Source organism: Poromitra crassiceps (assembly GCF_964638095.1).
Source record: "Poromitra crassiceps genome assembly, chromosome: 29".
NCBI classification, from domain to species: domain Eukaryota; kingdom Metazoa; phylum Chordata; class Actinopteri; order Beryciformes; family Melamphaidae; genus Poromitra; species Poromitra crassiceps.
This window is the reverse complement of record NC_139641.1, coordinates 9,570,538-9,585,451: the sequence shown is the minus strand read 5'-3', so window position 1 is coordinate 9,585,451 and position 14,914 is coordinate 9,570,538. Positions and strand designations below refer to the sequence as shown.

Here is a 14,914-nt window from a genome sequence, read left to right as displayed (position 1 = left end):
TCTGGGGAGAGCCGAAACTGGCTCCATGCTTCCTCTGAGACATGGGCAGTTAGCCAGCCGCTTCTTTTCACCTGACAGGGGAAGCTTCACCGGTAGGACATAGCACGTTGGAGGTTCATGCTATTCCAACCAGTTCCCCTCCCTCTGAACAGGCGCCCTTAACGACCAGAGGAGGAACCACATTAGCAACCAGGATATTGCATGTTTTGGTGAAGGGGGTTCCTATATGAAGGAAGCCCCCGGGAGGCACGGGGAGAACATGCAAACTCCACACAGAAAGGCCCTTTTGACGACCCCACCCGGGCGGTGGGCACTCGAGGACATGCGGACGGACACGCATTCCTTCAGCGTTCACAGCGTCCCAGGTGGGAATCAAACCCAGGACCTTCGAGCTGTGAGGCGACAGCGCTTACCACTGCACCACTGTACCCCCCTCAAACGTTTTACTTTAGAATTTGTTGCGGTGAATTTCAGTCCCCCCCCCAATGGGTTAAATGTCATTCATTTACAATTCATGAAGTTATTTTCATTTTGCAGTCAGTCTACTTTTGCATTGCATTGTTGGGCACAGTGATTTACATCCCCTATCGCAGCAGTCCACTTGTCACGCTCTCCATCATTTCCAGTGACTAGGGGTGTCACGATACACTCAGTTCACGATACGATACACGATATTGGGTTCACGATAACGATACAATACGATATTTTAACAATATTTTTTTGCGATCGATTTGTAAGTCGAGGGGGCATCCTCCACGCTAATTTGAGTCATTTCACCATTTTCATCCTCCGTGTGTCTGTGACGTCCCTCGTCTGTTCAAACAAAGCAATGAAAAGGAGAGCGAGCATGCAATCAGATGCAGATCAGTGCCACCATGTTCAGCTTCTTTTTCTCACGATATGAGATTTCATCTCAACGATACATATTGTGTCACGTTTTGATATCGCGATATATTGTGGGACGATATATTGTGACATCCCTACCAGTGACAGTTTTAGTGTCTGGGTGCTAATTGCTGTTTCAGAGGCCTGATCGTGCATTCCTTTATAACTGGGAACTGGTAATCTTACGACTTCAAAGGTCATGAGCTGGGACGGTGACGTCATCACAGCTGGTATTTCCCATTCCAAACTCGTAGGAGCCTCAGCAGCCCCGACCTCAAAAATCCAAGATGGCTGCTCCGCGCAACAACAGTAGTTATAATCGTAGTAATGTTGTTTAGCACTTCTGTTTTGTTTGCGTCTCATTAAATCAGCTGTACACACAGCACTGCATAACATCTATCCGTGTGGACATGAGGCTGCAGTGTTTGTATGCGCAAAATGCAGCAAAATGCCATGTTATCAACTGTTATTGCTAACAATGGCTAGCCTGGCTAGTGACTGGATCTGACCAATGAACAGTGAACTTCCCAGCTCAACTTTTCCGCAAATGGAACGCTAACAAAACGATGATGTGATGTCATTTAGCCTCCACATCCCAGTTATTTTGCGATAAAGGAACGCACCATTAAACCAAGAAACCAAGAAACCAATTGGGGTAGAATCGCTATGGCATCCATCGTTTCAAACGCTATGCAAAAACAAACAGGAGTGGTGTCTTTCTCTTTCAGGGGAGCACATCTGGATTGTCCTGGACGGGCCGGTCGATGCCATCTGGATCGAGAACCTGAACTCGGTTCTGGACGACAACAAAACCCTGACCCTGGCCAACGGTGATCGTATCTCCATGGCGCCCAACTGTAAGGTGGTGTTCGAGCCGCACAACATCGACAACGCCTCGCCCGCCACCGTCTCACGCAACGGCATGGTGTTCATGAGCTCCTCTGTGCTCAACTGGAGCCCCATCCTGGAGGTGAAGGAGCTAAATGAGAAACTGGCCATTTAATTACAATATGGTAGTGCTTTATGGTATGGTATGCTGAATAATATTTACACTATGGTCATGCTTATGGCATGGTATGATAAATAATATTTATTTACACTATGGTCATGCTTATGGCATGGTATGATAAATAATATGTATTTACACTATGGTTGGTAGTGCTTATGGTATGTTATGCTGAATCCCCCTCTCTGCTGCAGATGTTTCCCCCCAAAAAGCAAACTACAGGGCTACAGTTTTGCTGACACACACATTCGCCAATTCAAATACATGACACACACACACACAAAAACACACACGCGCGCGTACACACACACGCACACGTGCACACACACACTATTGGTTCTTTTTTTTTCTTTTCTTTTTTCCATACAATACAAATATTTATTTAAAATACAAGAAGCACTCAAATCCAATATAAAAACAAACAGTGAAGAAATGTACTATACGTGATGATGGTAGCATAATGTTTTTTTTTTTCAATAATATTTTTATTCAATTTTTTAATTTTACAAGACAAGACAACGACAAAAAAAAACAAAAAAGACAGGGCAGCTCAGACACGTCACAAGTTAGCAAAAACATAGATGTGGACAACAGTAAAGGAAAGGATGGACAAATGAATGAGAATACAATAAAATAAATTAAATTAAATTAGATGTACAAGGCAAAAAGGTAATAATCAGGTGGCAATATCACTTCGGCTGAGGTATCCTATGGTCAGCGTCTCTGCTAGGTTAGGGTCAATATATTTCAAATAAGGCTCCCACACTTTATAAAAGACAAAGGTTGTTGAGTGCAGCATACATGTCATGAACTCCAGAGGCATAAGCTGCATAATTATCTGGTGCCAGTTCCTCTTTGTTGGAGGTTTGTCTTTAATCCAAAATAAAAGAATATTTTTTCTACCAGCAAAAGTTAATAAATTAAATAGACGTTTGTGATGTTTATAAACGAGTTTCTTATGGGGAAGGCCAAGAATAAGGCTGACAGGGTCTGGGTCTAACTCCACACCAAAAATGACACTCAACTGCTGCACTATGTCTGACCAGTATCGTTCTATCTTAGGACATGACCATATGCAGTGAGAGTAATCTCCCACCTCTATCTTACACTTAAGGCAGAGGGGAGACAGGCTAGCATTCATTTTATGACGAAGGCTGGGTGATATTTGCAATCTATGTATAATTCTTAGCTGCATCGACCACAGGCACACATAAATTATTTTGGCATTAACACACACTATTGGTTGAATGTAGATAGTAGAGAGGAGGCAAATGTATTGAAATAAATGACAGTGTTATTTAAACTCAGTTAGATTGGGGGCTAAACTACTGTGATGTGCTGCTGTCTCAGGGCTGGTTGAAGAATCGCTCCCCCCAGGAGGGAGAGCTGCTCAGGGAACTCTTCTCCTCCTCCTTCCCTGAGCTCTACCGCTTCAGTGTCCAGACGCTGGAGTTTAAGATGGAGCTGCTGGAGGCGTTCGTCATCATGCAGTGCATCAACATGCTGCAGGGGCTCATACCCCCGAAGGTAAGCAGGCTGCCACTGCTCCGGATACTCATCCACCGCTCACATTACTGGACACCAGGGATTCTGTTAGGCTTTTTTCTAAACGGCCAATGGAGCCGGCAACATTCCAGAATTCCGGCCTTATAGAATATTTACCGGCCCAGTCAAAATGTATTGAAAGAAAATAGATGTAATCATTCCTTAAAGGTCCCAATTCGTGCAGCTGTAACCTCTTAAAAACGTGTGTCTCTGGTCCATAAAACATGATTCTGGATTAATTTGTCGAAAATATAGCAACCAAAGTTCGTTCTAACGGAGTTGTCACTTCCTCATCTTGTCGCTTCCCAGGAATGGTCTGTTTCTATAATATATTCAGAACTAACAGTTCCCATTGGCCGCTGAGGGAGAGCCCGCCCCAGGCTCCCAGCGGCCAATCAGATTAGTGTCCATGGACCAGCACGCTAGGTTGTGTCCACAACTAACGTTAGCAATGAGCTATCGCTAACTTAACGGTTGCTACACTAAACAGGACATCTCAAAATGCCTAGACTTACCGAATGCACCTCCGCAGTTGCTGGATCACGTACAGTTGGCGTCGCTCCAGCTAGAAGTGTTAATTTTGTGGCTAAACCTTGATTGTACTGCTCCAGATTGTTGAAACATTCTGGGCTGAAATGGTTAGCACAGACCAACAGGTCATGATGAATCTCGCGCTGAAACAGCTTGCTATGGCAAACAATAGACAAAATGACGCAGGTAGTTTGTGTGAGAGAGATCGCGCGCAGTATGCTAAAGTCGCGTTGTGACGTAACACCTATCCCTCTGTGGGAACAGAGTGTAAGGGGGCGTGGCTTGAAGGAGACCGCAGGAGAGAGCTGGATAGGGACAAATCCAACTCTGGCAGTTCTGAGGTTCTGAGCACTCATTACAGGGAGGGATGACAACAGCATATATGCATTTAGAAGTAAAAACAGCTTTTGCACGGAATGGGACCTTTAAATTCATAACATATTATTGTATATTTTTAGCAAACAAAATCTTTATTTTAAATCATTTTAGTTGGCATTTATTTCAAAATAATGATCTAACCATTCACTGCGGTCTGCGCTTGCAGTGCAAAGGGAGCGAGCTGCACACCGCTCCTGATTAATTAATTAATTTGGTTCGGGTTTGCAGTCCCATTAAGATTAAACAATAAAATACAAAAAACAAAAGCTATTATCCAATCGTCCAGCAAATATTTGTATTTTATTATAGTGGATGAAATCTTCACATATTTTGTGAACGGAACAGTGTCATATTCCCGTTTAATTAAGCCTAAAGAAAGACACTGGCGGGCCTACATTAAATGTCTCTTTGCATCCAAGAACGTGAAATTAAATAACTTGAAAAATAATCTAAATTAAGAACCAGTTCCCTACCTGCGACAAGCCAGAGATGAGACGTGCAGTAGGCATGGGTCGATTTCCGACCGAAAAATATCTATATATTTATTTTTAATAAAAAAAATAGTGGCAAACCATTCTGATTGCACTATTTTTCGTATTAGCCTCTTCTCAAGTTGCACTAGTAGGCAAAAGTCTTATTTTGTTTAATATGTTGTAGGGATGCACGGTATACCGGTGTTATGCAGAGATAAACTCATAATTTTGGTTGGCTAAAAGCCGGTAATTACCGGCTAACGGAATCTCTGCTGCACACTATCACTTCTTACTGTGGAAGCGTTTTCAAATGAGGTATCCACAGTTTGAACAAAATGAACACTGCCATAAAAGTGGTGGCAATGAATATGATGTTAAAATGGATATAAGACATTCTTTTGAATGGAATCAATCAGTTGTGAAATATGGGTCTGCTAGATTTGAAGCTGTAGATGTAGATGTGTGTAACCCTGCATGAAAGGACTTCCTTTTCAGCCAAGTTTTCAATCACACCGGAAAACCAAGGTAAATTGGATCCAATCTCAACAGAATAGCCCAATTGGCCTCACCAGGCAAGTTATAATAGCCTTAATCATCCCCATTTTGCTTTGTTCTGGCCCCTGTCCTCTGCCATGGTGTCGCGTACAGTATAGGGAAGTAGAAATATATTGTTTCACTTTTCAGGTAAGAAAAACATTGCTTCTCAGATAGTATTATTACCTATACTTCATTATGTAGATATTGTTTATCAGGACACATCTGAATCACATCTGCGTCCTCTAAATGATGTAGTTTATAATAGTCTGTGCGGTTTCGTATTGAGTTGTCTGTATCGACCCCATCATTGCTATTATGTCCTGTATGAATCACTTAACTAGCCCCTGCTAGTTATGTACTGTAGTTATGTACTGTATGAATCACTTAACTAGCCCCTGCTAGGGGGTGTCTGGGTATTATGTCCTGTATGAATCACTTAACTAGCCCCTGCTAGGGGGTGTCTGGGTATTATGTCCTGTATGAATCACTTAACTAGCCCCTGCTAGGGGGTGTCTGGGTATTATGTCCTGTATGAATCACTTAACTAGCCCCTGCTAGGGGTGTCTGGGTATTATGTCCTGTATGAATCACTTAACTAGCCCCTGCTAGGGGTGTCTGGGTATTATGTCCTGTATGAATCACTTAACTAGCCCCTGCTAGGGCTGTCTGGGTATTATGTCCTGTATGAATCACTTAACTAGCCCCTGCTAGGGGTGTCTGGGTATTATGTCCTGTATGAATCACTTAACTAGCCCCTGCTAGGGCTGTCTGGGTATTATGTCCTGTATGAATCACTTAACTAGCCCCTGCTAGGGGTGTCTGGGTATTATGTCCTGTATGAATCACTTAACTAGCCCCTGCTAGGGCTGTCTGGGTATTATGTACTGTATGAATCACTTAACTAGCCCCTGCTAGGGCTGTCTGGGTATTATGTCCTGTATGAATCACTTAACTAGCCCCTGCTAGGGGTGTCTGGGTATTATGTCCTGTATGAATCACTTAACTAGCCCCTGCTAGGGGTGTCTGGGTATTATGTCCTGTATGAATCACTTAACTAGCCCCTGCTAGGGGGTGTCTGGGTATTATGTCCTGTATGAATCACTTAACTAGCCCCTGCTAGGGGTGTCTGGGTATTATGTCCTGTATGAATCACTTAACTAGCCCCTGCTAGGGGGTGTCTGGGTATTATGTCCTGTATGAATCACTTAACTAGCCCCTGCTAGGGGGTGTCTGGGTATTATGTCCTGTATGAATCACTTAACTAGCCCCTGCTAGGGGTGTCTGGGTATTATGTACTGTATGAATCACTTAACTAGCCCCTGCTAGGGGGTGTCTGGGTATTATGTCCTGTATGAATCACTTAACTAGCCCCTGCTAGGGGTGTCTGGGTATTATGTCCTGTATGAATCACTTAACTAGCCCCTGCTAGGGGGTGTCTGGGTATTATGTACTGTATGAATCACTTAACTAGCCCCTGCTAGGGGGTGTCTGGGTATTATGTCCTGTATGAATCACTTAACTAGCCCCTGCTAGGGGTGTCTGGGTATTATGTCCTGTATGAATCACTTAACTAGCCCCTGCTAGGGGGTGTCTGGGTATTATGTACTGTATGAATCACTTAACTAGCCCCTGCTAGGGGGTGTCTGGGTATTATGTCCTGTATGAATCACTTAACTAGCCCCTGCTAGGGGTGTCTGGGTATTATGTCCTGTATGAATCACTTAACTAGCCCCTGCTAGGGGGTGTCTGGGTATTATGTACTGTATGAATCACTTAACTAGCCCCTGCTAGGGGGTGTCTGGGTATTATGTCCTGTATGAATCACTTAACTAGCCCCTGCTAGGGGTGTCTGGGTATTATGTCCTGTATGAATCACTTAACTAGCCCCTGCTAGGGGGTGTCTGGGTATTATGTACTGTATGAATCACTTAACTAGCCCCTGCTAGGGCTGTCTGGGTATTATGTCCTGTATGAATCACTTAACTAGCCCCTGCTAGGGCTGTCTGGGTATTATGTACTGTATGAATCACTTAACTAGCCCCTGCTAGGGCTGTCTGGGTATTATGTACTGTATGAATCACTTAACTAGCCCCTGCTAGGGCTGTCTGGGTATTATGTACTGTATGAATCACTTAACTAGCCCCTGCTAGGGGGTGTCTGGGTATTATGTACTGTATGAATCACTTAACTAGCCCCTGCTAGGGCTGTCTGGGTATTATGTCCTGTATGAATCACTTAACTAGCCCCTGCTAGGGGGTGTCTGGGTATTATGTCCTGTATGAATCACTTAACTAGCCCCTGCTAGGGGTGTCTGGGTATTATGTCCTGTATGAATCACTTAACTAGCCCCTGCTAGGGGGTGTCTGGGTATTATGTCCTGTATGAATCACTTAACTAGCCCCTGCTAGGGGTGTCTGGGTATTATGTACTGTATGAATCACTTAACTAGCCCCTGCTAGGGGTGTCTGGGTATTATGTCCTGTATGAATCACTTAACTAGCCCCTGCTAGGGGGTGTCTGGGTATTATGTCCTGTATGAATCACTTAACTAGCCCCTGCTAGGGGTGTCTGGGTATTATGTCCTGTATGAATCACTTAACTAGCCCCTGCTAGGGGTGTCTGGGTATTATGTACTGTATGAATCACTTAACTAGCCCCTGCTAGGGGTGTCTGGGTATTATGTACTGTATGAATCACTTAACTAGCCCCTGCTAGGGGCTGTCTGGGTATTATGTACTGTATGAATCACTTAACTAGCCCCTGCTAGGGGTGTCTGGGTATTATGTACTGTATGAATCACTTAACTAGCCCCTGCTAGGGGTGTCTGGGTATTATGTACTGTATGAATCACTTAACTAGCCCCTGCTAGGGGTGTCTGGGTATTATGTACTGTATGAATCACTTAACTAGCCCCTGCTAGGGGTGTCTGGGTATTATGTACTGTATGAATCACTTAACTAGCCCCTGCTAGGGGTGTCTGGGTATTATGTACTGTATGAATCACTTAACTAGCCCCTGCTAGGGCTGTCTGGGTATTGTGGAGGTAAAAGCACTCTCCTACCCACCGCAGAGACGCAGGTTCAATTCCCGGCAGCGGTACTTCCGGCTTCGTCAGATATTCCTACAGACACAATTGGCCATGTCTGCGGGTGGGAAGCTGGTGGGGTCTGAATGATATGTCCTATATGAGTCCTGGTTGCTACACTGGTGCCTCCTCTGGTCGACCGGGGCGCCTGTTCAGGGGGAGGGGAACTGGGGGAATAGCATGATCCTCCCGCACGCTACGTCCTGCCGGTGAAACTCATCGCTGTCAGGTGAAAAGAAGCGGGGGGCAACCAACCGCACATGTATCGGAGGAAGCATGTGCCTACTATAGTCTACAACTCTCCCCAGATCGGCAGAGGGGGTGGAGCAATGACCGGGACAGTGGGGGAAATTGGCCAAGTACAATTTGGGAATAAACGGGGGGAAATCTTAGCCTGACTCCACCAGACGGGGGCGGCATTGTTCCACAAATTCACAATACCACCTCAGTCTGGCCCTGGCCTCAGAGAGGCATTCAAACCGGCCGCCACACAGGCGCACCAATCAGCGTGAGCTAGGGGCGGGCTTTAGGCGAGACCGGGTGTGACGCCACCGAGAGGCGCCTCTGCGTTTGTAGTTCTTTCACTATTCAACATGGCGGCGGCTACCGAGGCTAGCTCCAGTGTGCTAGTCAAACATTCTATTCAAAACAATAAGCTAACATAAACGTTAAACACTTGATCTTACAGTGAGTACGAAACCGTAACTGTATTGCTGTAATGTTATCAACTATGAACGTTAGTAAACAAGACATTGTTGTAGAATTTGGGGAGATAGCCTTCAGACCGCTAGGCTGGGATAACTTATTAGCTGTAAGGCTGTAATGGCTAACGGCTAGCCATTCACGCAAGTCACACAAACACAAAGCCCTTCTCACTCTCACCACAGCCCAGTAAACATGCAATCTGTTAAACCATCATTTTTGTTCCAAATCGAAATAAATCATAACGTTAATCAAAATGCCACTGAATTATTAGCTAATCAACACAGAACTGCAAAGATCAGTGTGATGTATTGTCCCTTTACTGCTAGCTGAAGTGTATTCTGCTATGATTGGAATGTTGGCTGCTGTTTAATAAACCACGTTAACTCACGTTGGTGTCCGAGTGACATATTATGTTATACAGGCGAGATTAAAGATCTCAGGATACAATACAACAATCAGTTTATCTGATATTTTCCCCCGCTTGCATAAATTATACTGTGAAGTGTGAATATAGCTCTAGCATATAGTCCTATATGTCTGATATTTTGGAGCTGTTATTCGAGAATTTGGTTTATCGATAGAACATACCGGTAGTTTAAGATTTTGCACTTGTACTTTAGATAGGGGGTAAACAAATGTCATGGGAGCCAATACTAGGAATACGGTATATCAACAAGGAACCATTCTTAAAGTTAGAGATTATATCCAAATACATGCTGCATGGTGTAACCAGGGTGTTTTTCCTCTTCTCTGTTGACGTCCTCTGGGCTCCAGGCAGCTCCCTTTCGCAGATTCATCTGACAACATCTTTATGCATTTACATCGTCTTATCATTTGACCCAATCGTGCCTCAAGACCAGCAGATTATGTAACAACAACACCACACACGGCCGTCATTTCTCCGTTTAGTTTATTATTACAAAAGTAAGCAAATAACATTCTCCAGTCATGCGTAAATATCTACCATTCCACTGACACATATGCTAAAATTCACCAGTTAAATAGTAGCGTTAAATCATTATATTGTATCAAAGCATTTGGTTGTTGCCATGATCATAAAGGCTAGAGAGCGTTGCGTCTCCATGACGTTAGCCGTCCAGGGTGCGTGCCACTCGGTGTCATATCATGTCATCAGTTCCCTGAAGAAACGAACAACGATATGTGTTATGAATGAATCGCTGTTAACGTTAACATTAATCATCAATCATCAGACGTAGCACCCCAACCTCCAAATGTTGCTATCGTTAGCGTAACATCAGTTAATCCAATCAGTTACATTTAACGTGCAAAATGGCCTACCTGCACTTCATCCTCAGTCAGACATCTGCAGTAATTCTTCTTTCTTTTGGCAAATTGAATAGTCAATGGTTGCACCCAATATTCACCTTACAAAAACATCAAAAAATCTGCGACCTCCATGCTAACTATTAGCAATTGTAGTCCTAGCTGATCAGGCGCTGCTACGTCATGAAGGGAAGTCGATCTGATTGGTTGGCGCTGGCAAGCCCAGACGGTGACAGACAGACGGTCCATCCAATCACCTGCCTAGTAGCTTGAAAAAAGTGACCGCCCTCTTCAGCAATGTAGCTTGGCCGAATCCAGATGGATGTTGTTTGTGAAACAGATATTTGAAGCAAACTCATCGATCTGGCAGCGTCAGGTTAGGGAAATCTGGGGCTACCGCTAAATTCTAGAAGGCATTTTCACTGCCTGCAATATTTATTTCAACTAGCCTTCTTATCTAAAACAATACCTAGTTCCATACAGATCCTTATAGAGAGCCGCAGGAATGAGTCCGGAAAACATGGATGCTAACACTCCCGGTTCTTCACTGTTTCTGCCTATGGGATTTTTGAATGGGTTTTTGGCGCGATGCTTCAAATAAGGTCTCTGGGCAACACAAGCTTATTCAAATGCGAACCAGTGTTCAGCAGGATAATCTTCACACATGAGGACAGTAATTAGAACAATCCATGTTGACGTCTCAGTGGAGCATTGACTTTGTCTGTAATATTTGGCCCGTTGCGTTGTTACTGCACAGGAGCAGGGTGGTGAGATCTCCAGGGAGCACATGGAGCGGCTGTATGTCTTGGCCCTGATGTGATTGATTGATTGATTGATTGATTATTTTATTTGGTCTCCCTTAGGAGAAACTTGTTGTGGACGACAAGCTCAAGCTGCAGCATACAGATAACAGTAGCAGTGATACATACAGAAACACCAGCCCATCACCATGGGCATCAACACATCTACTATAACATAAGATTTATCATGACAGTTATCATGACATGTGACATCATCCCCACACACATTTAGCATCCACCCACATTCCCACCCTGGATGTGCCACTCACCCACACACACACATGCACAGTTGCGCACGCTCTCTCTCTCTCACACACACACACACACACACACACACACAGGTCGCAAGTACAAAAAGTATCTGTAGTAGGCTACATGGTCCTCAGGCCCGTCTATCTTAGCTGCTCATTAATAAGGTTAATTGATTGAGGGACAAACGAGTTTTTATAACGATTGTGTTTGCACAAAGGGACCCTGTACCTCCTTCCTGACTGTAAGAGCTCAAACTGGGAGTGCAGTACATGCGAGGGGTCATCTAGGATGTTGTTGGCCTGCCGAGTAGCAGACTGGACATATATGTCCTGGAGACCAGGGGGTGGGGGCTGCCCCATTACCTTCCCTGCTGTCTTGACCAGGTTAGATATTTGAGCTTTTGTCTTAACCGTTAGGTTTCCGAACCAGCTAGTTATTCCATAGCGCAGCACCGACTCAATGGTCGCTCTATAGAAAATCAACATAATATTTCTACTTACACCAAAGACTCTCAGACGCTGCAGAAAATGAAGGCGCTGATGAATCCTAGAGCAGATATTTGATACGTGCGTCTGCCAGTTAAGCATATTATCGATGTACACCCCTAGATATTTATAGGAGACCTGGTTGATGTTCTGGCCATTGATGGAAAGAGGGCTGTGGTCTCTGATTGATCTAGGGTCAAACACAATTTCTTCAGTTTTACGCGTATTGATGATCAGATGGTGCTCATCACACCAATCTGCAAAAGTGTTCACTCCAGCAGCATGGCTGCTTATGTCAGAGTCGCTGGTGAGCAAACTAACAATGGCCGTGTCGTCTGAGAATTTAACTACAGACTGATTAGGTTGAGAGCTAACACAATCGTTTGTGTAAAGAGTGAAGAGAAAGGATGAGCTCACGCACCCCTGGGGGGCCCCCGTGCTGCTTATAGCTACATCAGAGAGTGCAGAGTTAAACCTCACTAACTGTGGCCTACTGGATAGGAAGGAGTGGTACCACTTAACAAAGAACGGGTTAACTTTAAGCTGAACTAGCTTCTTTAGTAGGATATGTGGACGGATTGAATTAAAGGCGGAGCTAAAGTCCACAAAGAGCAGTCTGGCGTATGCCACTGCACTTTCAAGATGCCTCAATATAAAGTGCAGGATGGTGGAAATGGCATCACTTGTGCTACGATTCTTAGTGTAAGCAAATTGATATTGATCAATCGATGGTTCCACTTCCTTACGTAGTTTATCTACAATGCTCTTCTCCAATCCCTTCATTACATTAGAGGTTAGGGCCACTGGCCTATAGTCATTGTCCTCCTTGGGACACGGTTTTTTCGGGACCGGAATTATAATAGATTTTTGTTGTATGTATTGTGTTGTTCCTGCACAGGAGCAGGGTGGTGAGATCTCCAGGGAGCACATGGAGCGGCTGTACGTCTTCGCCCTGATGTGGAGCGTCGGAGCTCTGCTGGAGCTGGACGACCGGAGGAGGCTGGAGCTCTGGCTGCGAGGGAACCACAGCATCCGTTTGGACTTGCCGGACACTCCGCTCGACAGCGAGGACACCATGTTTGACTACCACGTCACGGCAGATGGTATAGAGACACTGCGTAACGCGTCATCATTCAGAAACCACGCCCAAGACGGGGGAAAACGGAAACCCCCCCCCCCCTCCAATCCTGGCATTCTCCTATGTCACGTGCATGGTTGCGTGTTGCACAAAAAGATTGTATATATGGAAGATGAACACTCCAACTTACTTCTTGACAGCTAGATCCACATTTTTCTTCCCGCCAATTCTCAATGGCTGGAGTACAAAAAAACTTTAACTGGCGATTTTTTACATTTGTTGTCTGCGCAGCCCACCACACAACAGCTTTTAGCTAGTCAAGGAAAATGATGCTGGTGTGTGGAAATGAACGGAGCTTTTCCCCCGTGATGGGCGTGGCCTATTTCATGCAGTGTCTCCATGCATGCATTGATACATATTTGTAGATGCCGATGCTGAATCTGACTCACGTCAACATGTATCTTCCCTGCCAGGTCAGTGGGTCCACTGGAGCACCAGAGTGGAGGAATACATTTACCCGTCCGACGTCACCCCCGAGTACGGCTCTATCTTGGTCCCCAACGTGGACAACGTCAGGACAGACTTCCTCATTCAGACGATCGCCAAACAGGGCAAGGTGGGGTTTTAGCCAATGGGAAACATTGTAACAGTGAAATAATGGCTCTTCCATTCTCAGGTTGGAATATATCACTTGTATTGATGTATTTTCTTGATGTTGAAGCTACTGACTGATTTTGACATAATGCCATTTCCATAGGCTGTTTTGCTGATCGGAGAGCAAGGAACGGCCAAGACCGTCATCATCAAAGGCTACATGTCAAAGTACGATCAGGAGACCCACGTGGGCAAGATTCTCAACTTCTCCTCTGCTACGACGCCACTCATGTTCCAGGTATTATCCTGCATTCCTTTATAACTGGGCACTGGTAATCTTACGACTTCAAAGGTCATGAGCTGGGACGGTGACGTCATCAGAACTGGTATTTCCCATTCCAAACTCGTAGGAGCCTCAGCAGCCCCGACCTCAAAAATCCAAGATGGCTGCGCCGCGCAACAACAGTAGTTATAATCGTAGTAATGTTGTTTAGCACTTCTGTTTTGTTTGTGTCTCATTAAATCAGCTGTACACACAGCACTGCCTAACATCTATCTGTGTGGACATGAGGCTGCAGTGTTTGTATGCACAAAATGCCACGGAATGCCATGTTGTCAATTGTTACTGCTAACAATGGCTAGCCTGGCTAGCGACTGGATTAATGAACAGTGAACTTCCCAGCTCAAGTTTTCTGCAAATGGAACGCTAACAAAACGGATGTGATGTCATTAGCCTCCACATCCCAGTTATTTTGCGATAAAGGAATGCACCATAAGGCACAACTCTCCTTTCCTCTCCATTCATTTGAGTTTGAACCTGCTCCAGTCTCACTCTTTGAATTTCAATGGGACCATGGATGCTCTACTTTCGTGTCAACGTGTCATGAGTTGGACTTGAGAAGTAATATTGATCGCCTGTGTCTGGTGTGATCAATAATGTGCAGGGTGATACATGTCTAAGAGGCACATCAAGCAAGCTGTCACTATTGATTATCTGTGGAAAAGATGAAACACTATCGTGTCATTTCACTTGCCCCTATCTGTCTTCCTCTGTCTGTCTGTCTGTCTGTCTGTCTGTCTGTCTGTCTGTCTGTCTGTATGTATGTCTGTCTGTCTGTCTGTATGTATGTCTCTCCTCTCTCTTTCTGTAGAGGACAGTAGAGAGCTATGTGGATAAGCGGATGGGGACCACTTATGGTCCCCCAGCCGGGAAGAAAATGTCCATTTTTATAGATGACATCAACATGCCCGTCATCAACGAGTGGGGAGACCAGGT

General features: G+C 44.8%; 1 protein-coding gene across 1 annotated transcript in view; it reads left to right on the top strand.

Annotated features, from left to right (window-relative positions):
• The window catches only part of LOC310800169 (dynein axonemal heavy chain 5-like), a gene marked incomplete at both ends in the record, with an annotated part of 678,223 nt that overhangs the window by 499,389 nt on the left and 163,920 nt on the right, over positions 1 to 14,914 (top strand). Inside the window, 6 exons of the mRNA XM_083662754.1 lie at positions 1,614 to 1,855; positions 3,242 to 3,418; positions 12,865 to 13,069; positions 13,518 to 13,660; positions 13,802 to 13,936; positions 14,790 to 14,912. Of these exons, the coding sequence (XP_083518880.1) occupies positions 1,614 to 1,855; positions 3,242 to 3,418; positions 12,865 to 13,069; positions 13,518 to 13,660; positions 13,802 to 13,936; positions 14,790 to 14,912 (1,025 nt within the window). The remainder of the gene's footprint in view (positions 1 to 1,613; positions 1,856 to 3,241; positions 3,419 to 12,864; positions 13,070 to 13,517; positions 13,661 to 13,801; positions 13,937 to 14,789; positions 14,913 to 14,914) is intronic.